Source organism: Hyperolius riggenbachi, chromosome 3, assembly GCF_040937935.1.
Source record: "Hyperolius riggenbachi isolate aHypRig1 chromosome 3, aHypRig1.pri, whole genome shotgun sequence".
NCBI classification, from domain to species: domain Eukaryota; kingdom Metazoa; phylum Chordata; class Amphibia; order Anura; family Hyperoliidae; genus Hyperolius; species Hyperolius riggenbachi.
Window position 1 is genome coordinate 450,032,340 of NC_090648.1, and position 22,194 is coordinate 450,054,533.

The 22,194-nt window shown below is 45.7% G+C and overlaps 1 protein-coding gene across 4 annotated transcripts in view; it reads right to left on the reverse strand.

Moving 5' to 3' along the window:
- Positions 1–8,156: 8,156 nt before the first annotated feature.
- LOC137564232 (WAG22 antigen-like) overlaps positions 8,157–22,194 on the reverse strand; it is a 97,070-nt gene continuing 83,032 nt past the window's right edge. For all 4 annotated transcript variants that reach the window (XM_068277831.1, XM_068277830.1, XM_068277832.1 and 1 more), the window contains 2 exons: positions 15,638–16,512; positions 8,157–8,323 (listed from right to left, as the gene is read on the reverse strand). In XM_068277831.1, coding sequence (XP_068133932.1) covers positions 15,643–16,512 — 870 coding nt within the window. In that variant the 3' untranslated portion in view covers positions 8,157–8,323; positions 15,638–15,642. The remainder of the gene's footprint in view (positions 8,324–15,637; positions 16,513–22,194) is intronic.

Genomic DNA, 22,194 nt, shown 5'->3' on the forward strand with positions numbered 1-22,194 from the left:
TGCCACTAGAACTGAACTTCCCACTAGAAATCAATTCCTTTTCACAAACGGATCATCAGGGACTGTGTATGGCTGATATTGTAGTAAAACCCCTCCCACTGTGGGAGCCTTGTTTCATTGTGGGAAATAACAGCTGTTTCCAACTGCCAAAAAAGCAAGCAGCATCCCCTTCCACTGACATCGCCTGCTAGCAGTAAAAAGGTCACCATGTGATAAATGTCAGAATGTAAATCAGGGAGAGGAAAGATTTTACAATGGGCAAACACTGACTAAATCATTTATACATAATTATTGTAAAAATGAAGTACCTTTTTTATTACATTATTTTTACTGGAGTTCCCCTTTAAAATGATTCTGATTCAGCCTGCATTGGTTGGCTGCCCATTTGCAACATCACTTTGTGAGTACCAAATTCTACTAATTGCTTTGTGAATGTCGCCTTGTGACATTCTACCCCATCGGGGGTCCCGTTTTCTCTGTGAGTTTTTTCTTTTCGGGGTACCCTTTTATCACCCTCCACACCAGTATCTAAATGTGGGGACACCTAGGAATTACCTTTCCTTGCTAAACCAGCCAAGCATCCAGGCCCGGATTTACATCACAGGAGCCTATAGGCACAAATATCCTGGCACCCTAGACTTTGTCCTCCATTTACCTACAAGTGTACTGGTTGGCCCAGCTGTCACTTCTCCCTTAGTTCACTTGCCTGTCATAGGTAAATACAGGTTCCCCTTATTATTAGACAGCCAGAGCTATCCTCCGTATTAAGTAACTAGAGGTGCCCCCAAGCATTAGGTAGCTAGAGGTGCCCCCAAGAATTAGGTAGCTAGAGGTGCCCCCAACTGAATGGAGCAGTGATGCTCGGATGTCTCGATCTACGAATTCGGCAACCACGGCCGTTGTTTTAAAAAAAAAATCCGCCTCCGGCGTGATTGGTTCCGTATTATGAAATGCGTCCACGCCACAACGCCGATTTTCGATCGTGAATGAGGCAATCACGGCCAGATCCATGGCCGGATTCGGATTTTCTTTTAACGTTAATAGCAAAGCCCCCATACACGCTACAATCCCCCAAATTGTATGGATTATCAAGGTGATAGGGGGCTATAACTTAAACAAAAAAAAATCCAAAAATAATTTTTTGTTTTTGAAAAAATGGATTTTAAACTGAAATCAGCATTTTAAATGGGGCTATTAATTGGTAATAAGTGATTTTAAACAGGGAAATACACGTTAAGCAATCACAGAGGTGAAGGTGAGTCCCAATGGCACTTGGCGGTGATGGTACCACTGGAGGAGGATGAGTGGTTGACGCCAAAAAGACCCAGAGAGGTTTTTGTAATTTTTGGGGGTTTTTTTTGCAGCGATTAGCAATGACATAACAGCAGAGTTGTCAGTGGACCCGGGCAGTGTGAACGCAGACTTTAGTAGCGACTGAGTCAGGAGGTCAAAGAGGCCGGTCAGTGCGGCAGCACAGAAGGACCATGGACCATGGCAACTCACTGGTAGTATCATAGTGTAATAGTGCTGCATAGGGATGCTCAAATTTGGCTTCGGGAGATATCCGGATTTTTGCTATCCGGATATCTCCCAGTAATGCTGTGCGGGCTGGGCGGGGGGGTCAAGCTTACCTCTCTGACGTCTTCTTCGGTCGTCCCTCGGCGCCTCCCACGATGCGCTCCATGCACGTCACGTGAGTACAAACACTTCCTCCTTCAACCCGGAAGGAGGAAGTGTTTGTAATCAGGTGACCGCCGCTTGGAGCGCATCGTGGGAGGCGCCGAGGGACGACCGATGAAGATGTCAGAGAGGTAAGCTTGACCACCCCGCCCAGCCCGCACAGCATTACTGGGAGATATCCGGATAGCAAAAATCCGGATATCTCCCGAAGCCGAATTTGAGCATCCCTGGTGCTGCACAAAAAATTTCATGCGTCCGGTGACCCGGGCAGTGTGAACACAGAGTGTAGTAGCGACTGAGTCAGGAGGACAAAGCGGACGGTCAGTTCGGCAGCACAGAAGGACCATGGCAACTCACTGGTAGTACAACAGCCAAAAAATGAACCAAGGTATGCAGGTAGTAACTTTCTTTAGAAAGGCAGGCATGGTTAACACATTGCAGCAGCCACTTCATGTCCCCCTGTGTCCTACAATAGGGGCCAGGAAGGCAGCGTAACATGTGCACACCCATGGGAAACAAGTGGGCCTTGGCAACAAGATATTCATCGTCCTCATAGTCCCATATCACATGCCTGTCCTCTTCCTGTGCCATGTCGTCCTCCCCAAGCCGCAATCCCCATACAGTGCCTGCGGCGCTCTGCTCCTCCTCCTCAGCATTCAGGTTAGGGACCTCCAACTCCTCCACCTCCTCCCCTACCTGTTAGCCCTCGTGTGCTGCCATCTGCTCCTTATCCAGCTGCCTCAGGGCTGCCTCCCCATGCTCAATTAAATTGCACATTGCCTGGTCCAGCAGGCAAACCATGGGCACCCACTGACACACGGAGGCCCGCTCCTCACTCCTCGCTGACCATCTTGCTTGCCTCCAGGAAGGGACTCAGCACAAGGCATGCTTGCTGCATCAGTGTCCAGTGAGTTGCACTGATGATGGGGACTTGCTGTTTGCTGGTGACACTTGGGTCTAAGGGTGGCCACTAATGATCCAATATTTTCATCCAATCTTACCAAATCTATGTAGTAGAAGAGTAAACTGATGGAATATATTAATTGGATACTATAGGCAGTTCCCTTATAAGATAGATATGGTAAGATTGGATGAAAAAGATTGGATCATTAGTTGCCACCATAACATGTAGGCCCTAAAGATGGACGCACGCGATACAATAAAATGATCCGATTTTACAGTAATTCGATAAATAACATCGCATTTCCAGAGAAATCGAAAGCTTTTTTTTTCATTCGAGCAAGAAATCCGATCGGATTTCCCGTTTTGTTTTTTCGATAAAAGTTGATCAGGAGTGCTGGATTTTTCTGATCAATTTTTATGAAAATTGAATGTTGTGTGGTAGATTGTCAGTTTATACACCCAAGCAACTTTCTCAGAGTTTCCAATCATTGTTATCATAATTGAGGAAAAATTGAACATAGGTGTGTGGTACATTGTTCAGATTTTTGAAATGTTACAATCAGTCAGAGAAATTGATTGCAATCCTTGAATTGAACAGATATTTTAAAAAAATTGTATGGTGTGTGGCCACCTTAAGATCCAGCCTGTGCTGACACAGCTGCTCCAACATGGCCCGAGTTGAATTCCGGCGAGTTGGCATATCTGTTATCAGGCGGTGTGGCTTGCCATATTTCTGCTGTAAGGTGGACAGAGTGCAGAGGCAGTGGCTGAGCAGCGGAAAAACCATACCACCTCCTGGGCATCTTGCAGCAGGTCACTCATTCCCTGGTAGGTGCGCAGGAAGCGCTGCAACACAGGATTCAGCACGTGGGCCAAGCAGGGGATGTGCTGGAGGCTTTCCTGCTGCACTGCGGCCACCAGGATGAGTAGCTGACGCCAAAAAGACCCAGACAGGTTGTATATATATATATATATATATATATATATATATATATATATATATATTCTTTTTCTTTTTTTTTGCAGCGATTGCAAGGACATGACTGCAGAGTTGTCAGTGGACCCGGGCAGTGTGAAGGCAGACTTTAGCAGCGACTGAGTCAGGAGGACAAAGTGGACGGTCAGTGCGGCAGCACAGAAGGACCATGGAAACTTACTGATAGTACCACAGTTTGATAGTGCTGCCCAAAAAATTGTATGCATCCGTGGACCCAGGCAGTGGGAACGCAGATTTTAGTACCTAAACACAAGATACAACATGTTTTCTGGGGTCTGAGGCACATATAGATGGTCCCGATCATCATCATCATAGAACTCTTCTCCTGACACCCCCCCCCCCCCCTCACCACCTCTGCCACCCCAACATCCCCAGACACAGACCCCTCATTGTCCTCACCATAAACTTGGGATGCTGGCCCGAGCCCAACCTCCTCCTCCACATCAGGCCCCATCATCACCTCAACGGCAGCCCTCAATAATTGCCCAGACGCCAGACCGAGGGACACAACGCTCTCATCCGGGGAGGGCTGCTGACCACTGGCTGCTGGAGTGGATGTCATAACTTGCGTGGGGCATTGGCTGTTGCTGCTGTTGGGAGTGCTGCTCACAGCGGAGGTCTGTGAGAAACTCCTAATGGGCTCACAAAACGTGGTGAACGAACTGCAGTGGCTGTCTGACTGTCTAGTAACTGAAGCGAATCACTGGCTAACGAGCTGAATAATACCAGTGAGCAGTGAGCAATACAACCTAAGTGAAGGGTATCACTGGGTAATGAGATGATTAATACCAGTGAGCAGAGATGAGATCTAACAAGATGGCGCCGGACCCGGACGCCACGGCCACAGGGCTCCGGGCTTTTCTGCTTTTTTAAGGCAATATCTCTGCCTACACTCACCTCTGAGCTCCGCTCTTGCTGAGGTGGGAGGCGAGAGACATGGGCACGGCTGATCCTGCTCCGAACCGGCCACGGATCGCAGCCCGCGGGTCGGCGTGGGGACGGGGACCATGTGCAGGCATGGGAGAGGCGGCCGCCGCCACCTCCGGATCACCCGCGCTGACTCCACCAGGCACCGAGCGTGTCACCCAGACACAAGAAACAGAAACAAGACCAGATAGCAGCGTGTCACCCAGAAAGGCTCCCAGCATCATTCAGGACAGCTCCACTAGGTGATTACCAGCGTCCACAGCAGTCCCCTGAAGCCTCTGCCCTGGAGACCAGGAAGCCGCCACTATGGAGACCAGGACGCAAGGAGGGAACGCACAGCTGTTCCCCCACCGCTCACAGCCAGCAAGCGCTGCCGGAGGATCCTAGGTCGCTGCACAGAGGTGGGTCACAGCTGGTCCTCCGCTGCTGCCCCCAGCCTCTCAATGCACGTGGGAGAAGCCATGGCAGGCCTCATCCACCAAGGCCTGAGGATCCTTTTTGTCCACACGGCAGCCCTGGATCCCCATGGGCCCTGGAGAGCTTGGTCCTCTCTTCTACATCCCTCATCCACCAAGGCCTGAGGATCCTTTTTGTCCACATGGCAGCCCTGGATCCCCTTGGGCCCTGGAGAGCTTGGTTCTCTCTTCTACAGTCCTGGCTCTGTGGGTTTCAGCTGCCGGGAGCACGGGGTCCCCTCTGCCTGCAACCACCATCCAGACGGATTTTTGGCCCATTTTCCCATCGAGGGATGCTTCACTGCCGCTGCCTCGGGAGATCCCTGCACACCAATTGGACTGATTGTCGGACCCTGGGGTGTTCTTTTTTAATCTGCAGCCCCATAAGGTCCCTGCCTCTGTCTCTCTCTTCTTGCCTTGGTTCTTCTCTTGCTATCCTTTCTCTCTCTCTTTCTCTATCCACTACTTTCCAGGGCAGGACACACTGCGGGGCACCTGGAGCTGTTGTGGAGCGAGCGAGCGCCGTCAGTAGTTGGCAGGCTGCTCCCCTCACACAGCACTCCAGTTTTCCCCACGCGTCCCTCACTACAGTATGGGCTATATGTGTATTTAGGTATTTGCTTACTTGCACCACTGTACCTAATTGTATGTGTTGAATTGCATGCACATGTTGTACCATCTCTGACCCTGTAAAAGCCAAAAATAATTCTGGGTACAACCCCCGTTGTACTTGGCGAAATAAATATGATTCTGATTCTGATTCAGAGTACAACGTAACTGAAGGGTATCACTGGATAATGAGATGATTAATACCAGTGAGCAGTAAGCACAGTGCAACGTAAATGAAGGGTATCATTGGGTGATGATTAATACCAGTGAGCAGTGAGCACAGTACAACCTAACTGAAGGCAGGGTATCACGGGGAAATGAGATGATTAATGCAAGTGAGCAGTGAGCACAGTACAACCAAAGTGAAGGGTATCACTGGGTAATGAGATGATTAATACCAGTGAGCAGTGAGCACAGTACCACCTAAGTGAAGGGTATCACTAGGTAATGAGATCATTAATACCAGTGAGCACAGTACAACCTAAGTGAAGATATCACTGGGTAATGAGATTATTAATATCAGTGAGCAGAGTACAACGTAACTGAAGGGTATCACGGGGTAATGAGATGATTAATACCAGTGAGCACAGTACAACCTAACTGAAGGGTATCACTAGGTAATGAGATCATTAATACCAGTGAGCACAGTACAACCTAAGTGAAGATATCACTGGGTAATGAGATTATTAATATCAGTGAGCAGAGTACAACGTAACTGAAGGGTATCACTGGGTAATGAGATAATTAATACCAGTGAGCAGTGAGCAGAGTACAACCTAAGTGAAGGGTATCAATGGTTAATGAGATGATTAATATCAGTGAGCAGAGTACAATGTAACTGAAGGGTATCACTTGATAATGAGATTATTAATACCAGTGAGCAGTGAGCACAGTACAACCTAAGTGAAGAGTATCACTGGTTAATGAGATGATTAATACCAGTGAGCAGTGAGCACAGTACAACCTAAGTGAAGGGTATCAATAGTTAATGAGATGATTAATATCAGTGAGCAGTGAGCAGAGTACAACCTAAGTGAAGGGTATCAATGGTTAATGAGATGAATAATACCAGTGAGCAGTGAGCACAGTACAACCTAAGTGAAGGGTATCAATGGTTAATGAGATGATTAATACCAGTGAGCAGTGAGCACAGTACAATATAAGTGAAGGGTATCACTGGTTAATGAGATGAATAATACCAGTGAGCAGTGAGCACAGTACACAATGTCACTCACGAAACTTAATGAATGACCAGCACTAGCAGTGGCAGTGTGACTGTCTGTAAGTAGTAGCTGAAGTGTATGACTGGTTAGCTGAATACAAGTGAGCACTCTGAACCTGCCTGCCTGCACTAAACACACTAATCACCAATACACTCTGACTACACTGACTACAGCAATGACTCACTGGCTAGCTAGCTAAATACAACTGACAAGTACAATATAAGAGCACTGTTAGGAGTAAAAACACTGGGTTTTGACTCAGAAAATGCGCTTGCTGAAGGAACAATGGCCTGGTGATGATCCTCTCAGTACCAGAGTCTAGCAAGAACTGAGTTTTTCCATCATGGCCGCCGCTTTATATGCAGGAGGGGAGGGCATAGCCTCCCCTCCTGTGATTGGTTGCTAGGGCCTGGCTGGGGGCCTCTGATTGGGCCAGGATAGTCACTTCCGCCTACTTCCGCTATTCACGACCTAACCACGAGTTCTGCGCCGTTTTCACGAGCCTGAATGCGTTCATTCACGGTCTGCTGAAGCGGATTTTAGTGAATAAAAATTGATTCACGGCGACGAATACCCGTGGTGGAGAGCTGAAAAATGGTTGTGGAATCACGGCAAGTCGTGATCACGACCTCCATCCGAGCATCACTGGAATGGAGATCAGGTCAGTGGAATGCAGAGACTCGGGTGAGTAACCTCTCATTTATACTCTGCTAGGGACTCTGCATTGGTAGGGTAGGAGGGAGGGAGGCACTTGGGGAGGGTAGTAAGCTGCCTTTCCATCATCAGGGGCCTGTAGGCACGTGCCTACAGTGCCTTATGGTAAATCCGGCCCTGCAAACATCTGTAAGCTATGGTGCCTATACACGGTACCATTTTTTCTTTTTTTTTGGAACATAGAAATTTGATTGATTATTCCATTTGGTCGAAATGTTTATCAAATTACTTTCAATTTCTCTTTTATATATATTTACATTATTTTCAAGGTACCATAAACAAACGTTTGATTTTTCCGAAAATCCGAGTAAAGCGATTTTACATGAAGGAATTTTTTTTTAAATCTATTAGTACTTTCTTATACAACCTAACATACACTATACAATTTCACAAACAATCAACCAGATTTTTCCAACCTGTTCGATCAGATTTTTTATCGAAGGAACTGAATAATTGTTTGTATTTGCTTGATCAAAACATTTTTTTTTCGATTTTCACTCTATTTGATCTTTTAGATCGAATAAATGGGAAAATCGAACGTTTTCATTGTACCGTGTATGGGCACCATTAGTAATATAATAAATGTGCTATTTTTTTTTTTTGAAAGTGGAGACCAGTAGTTAATAAGGCAATTTTCTGAGACAAGGCTGTTTTTAATGCATTTTATTAATCATATTTTTGAAGCATTCATCAAATAAAAGCTATGGACTTCAGAATCAAAACAGGAGATTTTGTGTAAATCATTTAGCAATGAATCATTCTAACATTTGCAGCAGCTGATTATTTTGTTGTTGTAGGAAATCACTTTTTGTGACCTGCAATTAAAAAAGAAATACAAGTTTAGTAACTTAAAAAAAAATCACATACTGTAAATGGCAATTTTAAAAATGTGTTAGAGAAATTTTTTTTGTTCTTAAAGGATACCCGTAGTGACATGTGACATGATGAGATAGACAAGTGTATGTACAGTACCTAGCACACAAATAACTATGCTGTGTTCCTTTTTTTATTTCTCTGCCTGAAAGAGTTAAATATCAGGTATGCAAGTGGCTGACTCAGTCCTGACTCAGACAGGAAGTGACTACAGTGAGACCCTCACTGATGAGAAATTCCAACTATAAAACACCTTTTCCTTGCAGAAAATGGCTTCTGAGAACAGGAAAGAGATAAAAAGGGGAATTTCTTATCAGTGAGGGTCACACTGTAGTCACTTTCTGTCAGCCACTTACATACCTGATATTTAACTCTTTCAGGCAGAGAAAGAAAAAAAAGGAACACCGCATAGTTATTTGTGTGCTAGGTACTGTACATACCAATGTCTATCTCATCATGTCACATGTCACTTCGGGTATCCTTTAAAGTGAAACTTAACCAGTTAATGGCAATCAGACGCATTAAAACATCCTGTTCGCCGCTGTTAATGGCAACAGGACGTTTTAATGCTTCTGATCGCTCTGCCGTCGCTGTGCACGAGTGCGCGCGCTCCCGCCGCGCACACACGTTGAGTCTCACAGTTCCGTGATTGGACCAGGGAATCACATGTTCCCTGGACCAATCAAGTGCCAGTAAGTGAAAAAGGCAGATCATTGTTACAAATCAGTAACAATGACCTGTCTTAAAAATGTTTGTAAATAAACTCGTTTTCTCCATCCCAGCTTATCTATCACCTCAGATTGCTGTCAATTAGCATTCAGAGGTGACAGGAGCTGGGAGAGAGAATCTGACTGTACTTGTGGTAGGCTTTTTGCTTTTTTAAATAACATTTTAACCCCATACTAGCCTAATTAACCCCTTAGCCCCCCCCCCTCCTTAGCCATTGACCCCTGTTCTGTTTAATTTTAGTATATTTTAGTACTTTTCTGTACTTTTTCACCCCTCTTGTCTCTCTTCTGCCCTTATTTTGGTATTTCTATCTATACTTTTCTATTTTTTCGTACCCACCTTAGTATAAAGGTTTGTGCGTTATACACATCAGAGAGAGATATTGTAGTGTATGAATCCCTCCTACCCTTCCATGGCAGGTTAGGGATCAAACAATACATCCCAAGTAAGGCTGCAAAGTATGGGGTGACATTTTATAAGGTATGGGAGAGCAACAGTGGCTACACATATGCTTTTATGCTGGCGTACGTACGAAAAGGGCGTCGGGAAAAAAGGGCGCGTGGTATAAACGATAAATGGAAAATATCGTTTATAGAAATATTGTGTAGAATTTCGTTTATAAATAGTGTTTTATGAATTTATAAATCACTAAATAATGTGTATGAGATCGGCAATTCTTAAAACGTTAATCTTCCCTATTTGTAAAGTGAAACTTATATTTACGTTTATTAAAAACCCTCCCTGTACCTATCCCTAACCCCTAGACCCCCTGTTGGTGCCTAAACCTAAGACCCCCCTGTTGGTGCCTAAACCTAAGACCCCCCAGTTGGTGCCTAAACCTAAGACCCCCCAGTTGGTGCCTAAACCTAAGACCCCCCTGTTGGTGCCTAAACCTAAGACCCCCCTGTTGGTGCCTAAACCTAAGACCCCCCAGTTGGTGCCTAAACCTAAGACCCCCCAGTTGGTGCCTAAACCTAAGACCCCCCTGTTGGTGCCTAAACCTAAGACCCCCCAGTTGGTGCCTAAACCTAAGACCCCCCAGTTGGTGCCTAAACCTAAGACCCCCCTGTTGGTGCCTAAACCTAAGACCCCCCAGTTGGTGCCTAAACCTAAGACCCCCCTGTTGGTGCCTAAACCTAAAACCCCCTATGGATAATAATGTTTTACAGACATTAATAAATAAAAACCGTAAAGAAAAAAATGTAAATTATTTTTTTGGGTGGATAATAATGTTTTAGAAATGTTTTAGAAATAGTGATTTAGTATCTTCATAAACGTTATTCGTCACGGGCTCATTTTGTAAACTTAAATCATCACAAACATAGTTATAAATCCTTAAAAATCTCCGGGCGCCGTTATAAATCCTTAAAAATCTCCGTCGCCTTTTTTTCCCTGTTCAGCGCCCATTAAACGATATTTATAATGGAAGTGAATGGGGCGCCCTTTTTGTCCACTTGTCTCATGCGCCCAAATCTACTGCTTCCTTTATGCTGTATGAGGGCAAAGATAGCCATTTACAGCCAGCTGGATGCCCACCATACATGCCAACCAGTGGGAAAATTGTGGTGGAACTATCTAACCCACTCCTCCACCAAGGCTATCATGTGTATGTTGACAACTACTACAGAAGTATTCCCCTTTTTCGCATTTTTATACTCAGCCCAGACTGGTGCCTGTGGGACATGAGGCCAAACTGCAAAGGCCTCCCACCACAGGCGGTTAATAAAAAATTAACAAAAGGGTAAATTGTACAGTCTCAGATGTGGTGAGCTCCTGGCTGTAAAATATAGGGACAAGAGGGGCGTCTTGATCCTGACATCCATTAAAAATGAAGCAATGGTTCCTGTCACAACCTCTGGAGAGCAGATCGAAAAGCCAGTGTCATAATGACTATAATAAGAAGATGGGCGTGGTGGACCTTACAGACCAAATGTTGTTGTACTACCTTTTACAAAAGAAAAAAAGAGGGCCTGGTACAAAAAAAGTATTTTTTTTTTTACCTCTTACAATGCACAAAGCTGTTGTGCTTTTTAGAAAGACAGGCCATGATGACAGCTACCTCCAGTTTCAGCAAGAAGTGTTAAGGTCGATGATTAACGAAAGTGCCCATATTACGAATTAATTCAATCCTATGCAATTGGATGACACAGTTCGCCCAAGTGGAAGACATTTTCCTGCCCTGATCCCCCCGAACGAAGTCAAGCAGAAGCCACAGAACAGATGTCTGGTGTGTACCAAGAACAAGAGGCGGTGTGACAGCAGATACCACTGTCCAAAATGCCCCTCACTGCTGGGACTCTGCGTTGTCAGCTGCTTTGAAGCATATCATACCCTCAGCAGTTATTAGACATCTTTTTTTTTATAACCCTAAATTTTAACTGGACTCTAATTTTTTCTCCCAACTTTTATTTGCCACTTACTGTCCCTCAAAAGAGCTCACAGTTTCCACTAGTGCACATTAACCCTCCACTGTTTTTGGGCTTGTGGGAGGAAACCAAGAAGTTTGGAGGAAACCCAAGACTCTTACAACCTGCAAATAGATTTTTTCCCCGCTTGGACTTTCTGCTGCAGGTTGAGAGTGTTAGTCACAAGACTTCACTCTGCAGACCACTCCCCCCCATCCCCAATAAAGAATTACATTGTTACATTTGGTAAAAAAGGGCCTTAAAAAAATCTAAATGTATAAAGGGTATCATTTTAAACGTGACAAGCAAGAGAAGAGAATTTGGGGTGTTTGATAGATGAGACCTATGTCATGTGAATTTTTTCTGTGCCAAAAAGAAAAAAAAACTAAAAAAAAAGTACAATGATCAAAGTTTTGGTGCAATTTCAGCAAAACCAAGTCCAAATGATACAAATATGTATATCTGAGTAGGTCTGGGTCTCTATAGTTTTCAGAATGGTGCAGGGGCGTAACTAGAAATCACTGGGCCCCCCTGCAAATATTTGGATGGGGCCCCCCCCATAGGTGCCAAATAATCGTAATGGGGCAGCGTTTCACTGTAAATTAATTGTAAAGTGGGCAGCATTTTACCAGACAATCGTAATGTGGGCCAGAAAATCGTAATGTGGGCAGAGTTCACCAGAAAATCGTAATGTGGGCCTTTAGAAAATCATAATGTGGGCAGAGTTCACCAGAAAATCGTAATGTGGGCAGCAAACACCTGAAAATCGTAATGTGGGCAGCAGACACAAGAAAATCGCAATGTGGGCAGCAGACACCAGAAAATCGCAATGTGGGCAGCAGACACCAGAAAATCGCAATGTGGGCAGCAGTGACCAGAAAATCGTAATGTGGGCAGCAGACACCAGAAAATCCTAATGTGGGCAGCAGACACCAGAAAATCGTAATGTGTGCAGCAGACACCAGAAAATCGCAATGTAGGCAGACACCTGAAAATCGTAATGTGGGCAGCAGACACCAGAAAATCCTAATGTGGGCAGCAGTGACCAGAAAATCGCAATGTGGGCAGCAGTGACCAGAAAATCGCAATGTGGGCAGCAGACACCTGAAAATTGTAATGTGGGGAGCAGCCACCAGAAAATCACAATGTGGGCAGCAGACACCTGAAAATCGTAATGTGTGCAGCAGACACCAGAAAATCGCAATGTGGGCAGCAGACACCTGAAAATCGCAATGTGGGCAGCAGACACCTGAAAATCACAATGTGGGCAGCAGACACCTGAAAATCGTAATGTGGGCAGCAGACACCAGAAAATCCTAATGTGGGCAGCAGACACCAGAAAATCGTAATGTGTGCAGCAGACACCAGAAAATCGCAATGTAGGCAGACACCTGAAAATCGTAATGTGGGCAGCAGACACCAGAAAATCCTAATGTGGGCAGCAGTGACCAGAAAATCGCAATGTGGGCAGCAGTGACCAGAAAATCGTAATGTGGGCAGCAGACACCTGAAAATCGTAATGTGGGCAGCAGACACCAGAAAATCCTAATGTGGGCAGCAGACACCTGAAAATCCTAATGTGGGCAGCAGACACCAGAAAATCATAATATGGGCAGCAGACACCTGAAAATCGTAATGTGGGCAGCAGACACCTGAAAATCGTAATGTGGGCAGCAGACACCTGAAAATCGCAATGTGGGCAGCAGTGACCAGAAAATCGTAATGTGGGCAGCAGACACCTGAAAATCGTAATGTGGGCAGCAGACACCTGAAAATCGCAATGTGGGCAGCAGTGACCAGAAAATCATAATGTGGGCAGCAGACACCTGAAAATCGTAATGTGGGCAGCAGACACCTGAAAATCATAATGTGGGCAGCAGACACCAGAAAATCCTAATGTGGGCAGCAGACACCAGAAAATCATAATGTAGGCAGCAGACACTAGAAAAAAAAATGCACCTGTGAAAAAAAACCAATTCACTTACCTGACAGAAGTCTTCTCCTCTCCCGGCATCTGGCGTGCAGCTCCCCGAGTCCTCCTGCAGCACATCTCCCGCGCTGACAGGCAGAGTGCAGGGCTACGGCAAGATGGCTGCCGAAGCCCTGTACTAGAGACACAAATAGTCTCCAGTGTAGGGCTTCTTCGGCGGCCATCTTGCCGTAGCCCTGCTCTGCCTGCCGGAGACTATGCAGGCTGCTGGTGGAGCGGGGCTGCGGGGAATGAACTGGCGCAGCGTCTATTAGACGCTGCGGCCAGTTGAGCACCTTGCTGGGGGGTCCAGAGCAGAGCTCCCCCCCACGCACAGTGAGCGGGCCCCAGAGCAGCCCCGGGCCCCCCTGCGGCTGAGGGGGTCGCATCCCCGGTAGGTACGCCAGTGGAATGGTGACATTTATGACCTGTATCGAATGTTCTGAGACTCCAGGGGCTTTGCTAGGAAAGAATGACTGTATTACTTTTGGTGCAAAAAAAAAATCCATTGGCGCTGCTCAAGGTTAACACTGTATTGTGTGGCAAAAAAAGCTATCCGATTATGTATACAGGGTATCATTTTAACTGTGACAAGCTAGAGAAGAGAATTTCGGGTCTTTGACAGCTGAGGCCTATGTCATCTGATTATAGTGGCTCAACTCCCTTTCCTATACAGTTCTCTGGTGTCTAGTGGTCCACCTTTGCACCCATAAACAGTTCCCTGGTGTCTAGTGACCCCCATCCTCCCCTATACACTTTTATAGTGTCTAGTGCTTTCCCCATATAGCTTCCCTGGTGATCTAGGGCTAGACACTGAGACCAAGTTGCAAGCCAACCTCAATGTCTAGTGGCCTCTTCTCTCCCTTATAAAGATTATAAAGAAGTTCCCTGTTGTCTTGTACCCCCTTGCTCCTCTATAAAGTTACCTGGAATCTAGTGGCCCCTCCCTCCCCTATACACATCCCCGGTGTCTAGTGGACCCATTTCCTCCCCTATAGAGTTCCCTGGTGTGTAGTTGTCCCTTTTGCACCCCTAAACAGCTCCCTGGTGTCTAGTGACCGCCCTCCTCCCCCTATACAGTTCCCTTGTATCAAATGCTTTCCTTCTTCACCCCCCCCCCCCCCCCCCCCCCCTTTCCCAAATGGCTTCCCTGGTGATCTAGGGCTTCACCCCCAATAAAGCTTCCCTGGTGGTCTAGAGTAGGTCAAACATAATCCATAGTGGGGAAAAAACTTGAGAGCCAAATGTGATGGCTCTGCAAGGCCAGATTTTGCCCATGGGCCAGAGTTTGACATGCATGGTATAGATCCATACCAGGGGGTGCTTTTAAAAAGACTAAATAGGACATTAAAGGGAAGGTTCACGGTACTAAAAAAAACAAACTGCACTCACATGGGGCTTCTTCCAGCTCCTGGCAGTCGATCGGTGCCCTCGGCGAAGCTCCTCTCCCTCCGGGCGTCCAGCAGTGAAGAAGCCGACCTCGCCAGGTCTGGTTCCAGGTCGGCTTCCGTGCGCTCCACGGCGGGGGGTCACGTGGTGTAGAGACATCATCGGGTCTCTACTGCGCAGGCGCAGAACTACTGCGCCTGCGTAGTAGAGACCCGATGACGTCACGTACATCACGTGACCCGCGCCGTGGAATGCACATGACGCCGACCCGGAAGCCGACCTTGCGCCCGGAGGGAAAGGAGCTGCGCCGAGGGCAACGATCGACTGTCAGGAGCTGGAAGAAGCCCCAGGTAAGTGCAGTTTTTTTTTCTTTTAAGTGCGCGGATCTTCCCTTTAAGGCTTTCCTATGAGGAGATGGATTAGTCCAAAGCCTGTGGGTAAGAGAATCAGAACAGTCAGTTCAATAATACCTTCTGTAAATTACAGCTACATATGAAATCATTTAATGACATTACACTTTGCTTCAGGACAAATACAGTATACTTTTTCTATGTTAAAAAACATGTATTTAACATTTTACAGTTGTCATCATATTACTCCTTTAACTAAATCTCAAGTTTCATATTTTTGTTTCTAGTTAAGATCTCTAGATGTGGATTTCTTTCATAATTTTGCCCACATGAGGAAAAAAAGAAAATGCAGTCAGACAAATTAACCTTTTTTTCCCGTCTATTTTAAAAAGAAACAAAAAGAAAACAACACACCTCTTCTATTTCTTAATTAAAAATCTTCGTGTTGTGCCTTCATTCTGTGATGTGCTTCCTCCAGCCATTGTCATACCACTTGTACCAGGTAGAGCAAATATTCCTTCACCAGCACCCAGCGCACCACTAAATCCATTTCCATTAAATCCTGCTGCACCTTGTGAACCACCTCCAGCACCTAGTGTACTGCCCCCTAGCATTGCTGTTCCGGTTGCAGTAAGACTGATATCTCCACCGAGACCAGTAGCTCCCATACCAGAATTTAATGAATCACCAACTCCACCTGCTTGCCCAACTAGTCCGCCAAGCAGACTTCCTTTTCCATCTTGTCCACCAAGCAGACCTCCTAGCCCAAGTACTCCACTAAGCAGACCTCCTTGCCCACTTTGTCCACCAAGCACTCCACTAACAGCATTAACAGCAGTATTTGCAACTCCATTAACTATATCTGTCACTGATGTAAGAAGCCCAGGAACCACTTCTGTGACACTTCCAAGTGCATTTCCCACATTAAGTCCTTTTGTTAGTCCTCCTACGGTATTCAGAACCCCTCTTGTGACTCCAGGAACTGCTCCTGCGACATCTCCAAGTATGTTTCCCACACCAAGTGTTCCTGTCATTCCTCCTGAGGGCCTTACAAGTCCTCCTGTGACACCTCTAAGTGTGCTACCCAGCCCTCCAATGGTTTGAGTAACTGGTTTTATTAGACTACTTATCCCCCGAAACACTTCATTAGTCAAAGAGGTCCTTCCAAGTAGCTGTTGAAGAAGGTTGCTCAAAAGTCCCAGATTCTTGGAACCTATCTCAGCAAGAAATTGCTTCGGACCATCTATTCCTGTTGTCCTTCCATCAAGGCTTGGAAGACCAAGGAAATCCTACATAAAACAAAAACAAACAAACAAAAACATCAGAATGCCTTAGCAATAGAAAATGAAATCATTTAAAGTTCGTGCTTTTTGGTAATTATTATTTTTTAGTAATTATACAGTGCTGACATCTTCCACAGCGCTTTACAAAGTATATTGTCTTGTCACTCACTGAGGGCTGGAACCCACAGGAGCGCTTTTGGCAGCGTTTTGGCAGCACTGCGATACGCTAGCAGTTTGCCAAAACGCTGGGCTAATGTTAATGGATGGGGCAACTTCCACAGGAGCGTTTGCGTTTCCCAGAAACGCAAACGCAGGACCTGCAGCATTTTGGGAGCGTTAGCGCTTCAATGTAAAGTATTGAAACGCTAGCAGAAACGCTCAGCAAAACCTAAACTGAGCGGTTTTGCTAGCGTTTTGCGGTTCAGCACACTGTAACAAAATGAAAAATAATTCACAGGACCAATCAGGATAAAAACGCAAAACGCTACGCACCCGCTGGGCAAAAAAATACAATGTTGCAAAACACAACCAAAAATGTGCATGAATCCGCTTGCAAACCGCTCAGACAAAACGCTAGCGGTTGCGTTTTGCTATGCTGATTTCAGTGGGTTCCAGGCCTAACTGTTCCTCAGAGGAGCTCACAATATAATTTCTACCCCAGTCATGTGTCCACCCACTATAGTCTAGGGCCAATTTGGGTGGAGCCAATTAGCTTATCTGTATCTTTTTGAGATGTGGGAGGACATCATTGTACCTAGAGAAAATCCACGCAGACACAGGAAGCCTACAAACTCCATCCAGGTAGTGGAATTCAAACCTTTTCTGCATTACATAAAGTGGAGTAGAGAATCTTCATTTTAAGTGACCATACAAAGGTCAATATTTTAGAATATGTAATCACTTTCATCAATGTTTTATTGATCCTGACATAGCCAATTAATCAGTGCTGCTCAGCAAGATTTCGGATATCCGAGTTACCCAGATAATCCAAATTTTTTCAGTTATCCGACCGGATTTGGATTTTGGATACCTGGGCCCAAATCCGGATAGCAATCCGCGGATAGTTGTGAGGCAATCCGGATATCCGCGGATATCCGAGGATATCCAACTATTGAGATACTCTAACTGAGAAGATGACGTCTATGACGTCATTGAGCCAATCAGAGGGCTCCCAGGGGCTCCCAGCAGAAGCCCTAGCAACCAATCACAGAAAGGATCCCTGGCCAGCCCCACCTGACCTCATTCAGCCAATCAGAGGCCTCCCAGCCTAAGCCCTAGCACCCAATCACAGAAAGGAACCCTGGCCCCCCTGTATAATAAGGAGCGGTGCCATGATGAGAAATATCGTCCTTGCTTGTCACTAGTGCTCACTGAGAGACATGCTCCAGTGCTGCTGGCCTAGCAAGTGTTGTATACAGTGATAAACCTGAAGTTGTTCAGTGATTAACACCTTCAATATCACTACACTATTGTTCTATTGTTTATTAGGTAGCTAGTGGCACTTGGCACGTGGCACTCGGCACGTGTCACTTGGCACGTAGCACTTGCCAAGTGCCACCTGCCAAGTGCCACCTGCCATTAGCCAAGTGCAACGTGTCAAGTGCCACATGCCAAGTGCCAAGTGCAAGTGGAACATGCCAAGTGGCACGTACCACATCCGGCATGCTGCTGCATTGCCCTGCTCCTGCTGCCTTTGCTGCTCCCACCGCCAGGGTGCCACAGGCCACTGCTGCTGTGCTGATACCACCTATATTTAACCCAAAACACAATTGCTGCCTAATTTTTTGGAGGTGTCTGTGCTGAAAACTGTCATGTCCCAGATGTGCGGTTGGACTTTGGATACAATATGGGCTGCACGACTGCTGTCTGGAACCTAGTCCTGATGTTAATTGACAGATTTTTCTTTTTTTAGGGGGGGGGGGGGGGGGAGTTTAAGTCCCCACATCATCAATTAGTGTTTTCCCTAAAAACATGATGCCACGTGCCTCATTTACCCTAAAACGTTTTAAAAGCAATTTAAAGGCCACTCCTACCCGGATATCCGAACCTGGGAGGATATCTGGGATACTGGGTTCGGATATCCGATTTGGATTCCAAAAGTTCAAACTCGGATATCCGATTTGTATTGGATTTCTGGGTATCCGGATCTGAATTCAATTCAGATTTTGAAAAGGGGTATCTGAGCAGCACTGCAATTAATAAACTTCCAATCAATGTGGGACAGTTTATTGGTCTGATCATGCACAGCAGTATATTATCATTAAGTGGGTGAGGGAAGAAGCAGAGGTGGCTTAATGGCCACATAGTTTTGTGCTAAACCAGGGCGTACATATGGCCGTACCGCCAGTGGGCTGGGCGCAGGGTAAGCCGAATGACAGCTCACCCTGCTAAATATCCCGGAGGCACTAAATACTATTCCCCCTCCAAGTTGTGGCAACTCGAAATTCAAGGTCTGGCGATCACCGGATCCCTAAATTACTCTTATGCAGGGGAGCAGCACAGCATTCCTGCTATGACTGCGCCCAGATTCAGCGCTAGGTGCTGGGGGCCGAAATAACCTGCTTTGAAATCAGGGCATATAAAGCTAGTCAGTGCAGTGATTTGAATGACTCCCAATCCTATTTCTACTGACATCTGATAGAGTGGTGCAAGGTGGTACAATGATCACCACTACCCATGTGATTTGCAATCAGGACGTGATTGATCATTTGGCAGATTGGGCCAATATTAATTAGTGTAATCAAACACAAATGTACTAAGCGCTCACATAGCTCTAAGCAGTCACTAGAAAAGCATAAAAACATATAAAACGTCCAGTGTGAACAACATCAGATCTGGATTTAAGTCCTTTCAAATATGATGGAACGTACCTTCCCACTCGTGTAATGGTAGTGCAACATATATTGCAATAGGCTCAAACGCTCAGTGTTCATCTGGTGTAAGGCTATGTTCACATTGTAAATCACCAGCGCTATCGCAAGTGTTTTGTAAAGCGCCTTTCCCTGCGCTTTTAGCTTAGAAAAGTGCTTTTTTAAACACTTTTGCGGAGCGATTAGTTTTTTCACTTTCTGACATCAGTCAGGAAGTGAACTCTTTAACCCGGAAAAGAATATATACAATGGGGTGGATTCACTAATAGCGTGCCTTATCAGAGTTAACACTTATGCCTGCTAACTGGAAATGACGAGAGCTCTACTCGTCCTGATCTGAACCCCAGCGGGTCCAATCACTATATACTGTAAGCTGTGTGTTCTAAATGATGTCAGTATACAGGAATCATGTCTGAGGAAGGCTTCATATTCTTAGTCTTAGCTTACTCCTTTTCCACTAAGTTAGCCAATAAATGGTATCGTCCTGATTCAAAACCACTTTCTTTTACTGACGGCTAACACAGTACAATACTCCACTGCTACTACTTACTTAGCTAAGGCGTATTCCAGCCCCGTAAGCTTGTACGTCCCTCGCTGTCCTCTTCCTGTTTGGCCCTGTACAGTAGCCACGTCAGGCAAGTTGGAGACTACTGTGCATGTACTGGCCTGGTCAGCGCACCTCCTGGATCACGCTATCATGGCCAGGAGCACTCGGCACTTGTGCACTACGATAAGGCTAGTAGCCGCACATGCACAAAATGCGCCCAGGCCATGGGAGTGCAATCAAGGAGGTGTACCACCAGACCAGCGCATGCACAGTAGTCTGTGACTGTACTGGGCAGAACAGTGGATCAAGGAAGAGGCCCGGGAGGACAACAAGGGATATGCAATACTATGGGGGATGGAAGAAACCCCTGTGAGTAAAAGAACACTATTTATGTTCACCATGGGGATTCTTTAAGGTAGTCATACATTCAGGGCTCGTTCCCACTATCGCGAATCTGCATGCGTCCAACGCATGCAGATCCGCACATGTAATGCAAGTGGATGGGCCTGTTTCCACTGTAGCGTTGTTGAGGTGCGTTTTTTTCAGCGTGAAAAAAACGCACAAAAGAGCCAACGATTTCGCCTGCGTCGGGAATCCGTGCGAATCGCCGCTAATGTATTTAATAGTAAAAACGCATGCGTTTGTTACATGCGTTTTTACCCGCGATTTCGCGTGCGATTTCGCACCTTTTTCAATTTTATTTAGCCCTGGCAGTGTCATGGTTAATTTCGCATGGCACCCTGCCATGCGAAATCGCATGCGAAATCGCGGGTAAAAACGCATGCGGAAACTCATCCGCATGCGTTTTTACAAGCGTCGGAATGCGGCCGAAATCGCGTCGCAACAGTGGGAACGAGCCCTCACTGATTTTCCCAGCATATCTGATCACTTTGATTGAAATCGAAGCTCCAATATGTCAGATCAATCGTAATACTTGATCAAAATTCAATCTGACATGACCAAAAAAGGGGGCGAGGCAGCAGCAGCGGATAAGTGGCAGACACGGACAGGTAATGTGTAGTGCACTGGGCACTGTGGGGGTACATTGAGCATTAGGGGGGACAGCGTCGGGTTGGCGAGGTGGCGAATGCAGTGTCACAAGGATGATTCTAGACTGATTTCATGCTGAAATTGATCGGGAATCAGCCTGTGGCGTATGGGCAAGCAACAGATCTCTTTCCAATCAGATTCGAATAGAGAGAGATCTGTCTCTGGGTCAATCTGCCCATTCATTGTCTGCTGTATGGGCATGTTTAGCAACCATGAACGAGTTATCTTGTGTACAATAACTTGGGGCAGGGCTGCTCCAGCTGGCTATACCAAGCTAAGAGCAGTTGTGCTCGGATACCCCCAATCTCAAATTAGAGTGATCACGAATTCGAATTTCACCCACTTACGAATTGCCTACTGATCACGAGTAGAAAGGAATATCCGACTCGAGTGTGGTTTTGAGTGGAATAACCGCATGTAATAACGAATCACGAGTGGTATTCGTGATTAAAAACCCGCCAACTTTAATGGTTAATAGCAAAGCCCCCTTACATGCCAGAAACACCAAATTTGCCAGATATGTTAAGAAGAACAGTAGGAACAAGAGGATTTTTTTTTTCAAAAAGACCTTATCGTTTTCGAGAAAATCTATTTTAAAGTTTCAATTGAAAAATGATACATATAAATGTGGTAAATACTTTAACTGTCATTTACCCCATTTTTTTCCTCTTGTTCCCATTGTTCTTTTCTCAAAAACTATAAGTTATTTTTGAAAAAAAAAATTCCTCTTGTTCCTACTGTTCTTCTTAACATATCTGGCAAATTTGGTGTTTCTGGCATGTAAGGGGGCTTTGCCTGATCGGCATTCGTGATCGAGAGCCAATTACGACCTTGTGATTGGAAAAAATGGCTCATGATCACAAGTTACTCGTGATCACGACCTCGTGATGAGAATCCCTGGCTAAAGGTTCGTATACACGTCCGATAAAGATCGTTCGTTACGAACGATTCGTGACGTTTACACGATATTCAAATTAGACTGAAAAGATCGTTCGTAATGAACGATTGTGTACACACGTGAACGATATAAGTATAAAGTACTGAACGACGAACGATAAAAAAATGCGTGCGCAAACGGAAGTGACGTTATGACAGGCAATAAGAACATGCGTTATCGGACGATCTTTGTACACACTGCAACGATTGAACGATTATCTTTCGAAAAAATCCGCCGGGTTGGATCGGTCCGATTGAACGATAACGATCGTTATCGTTCACAAA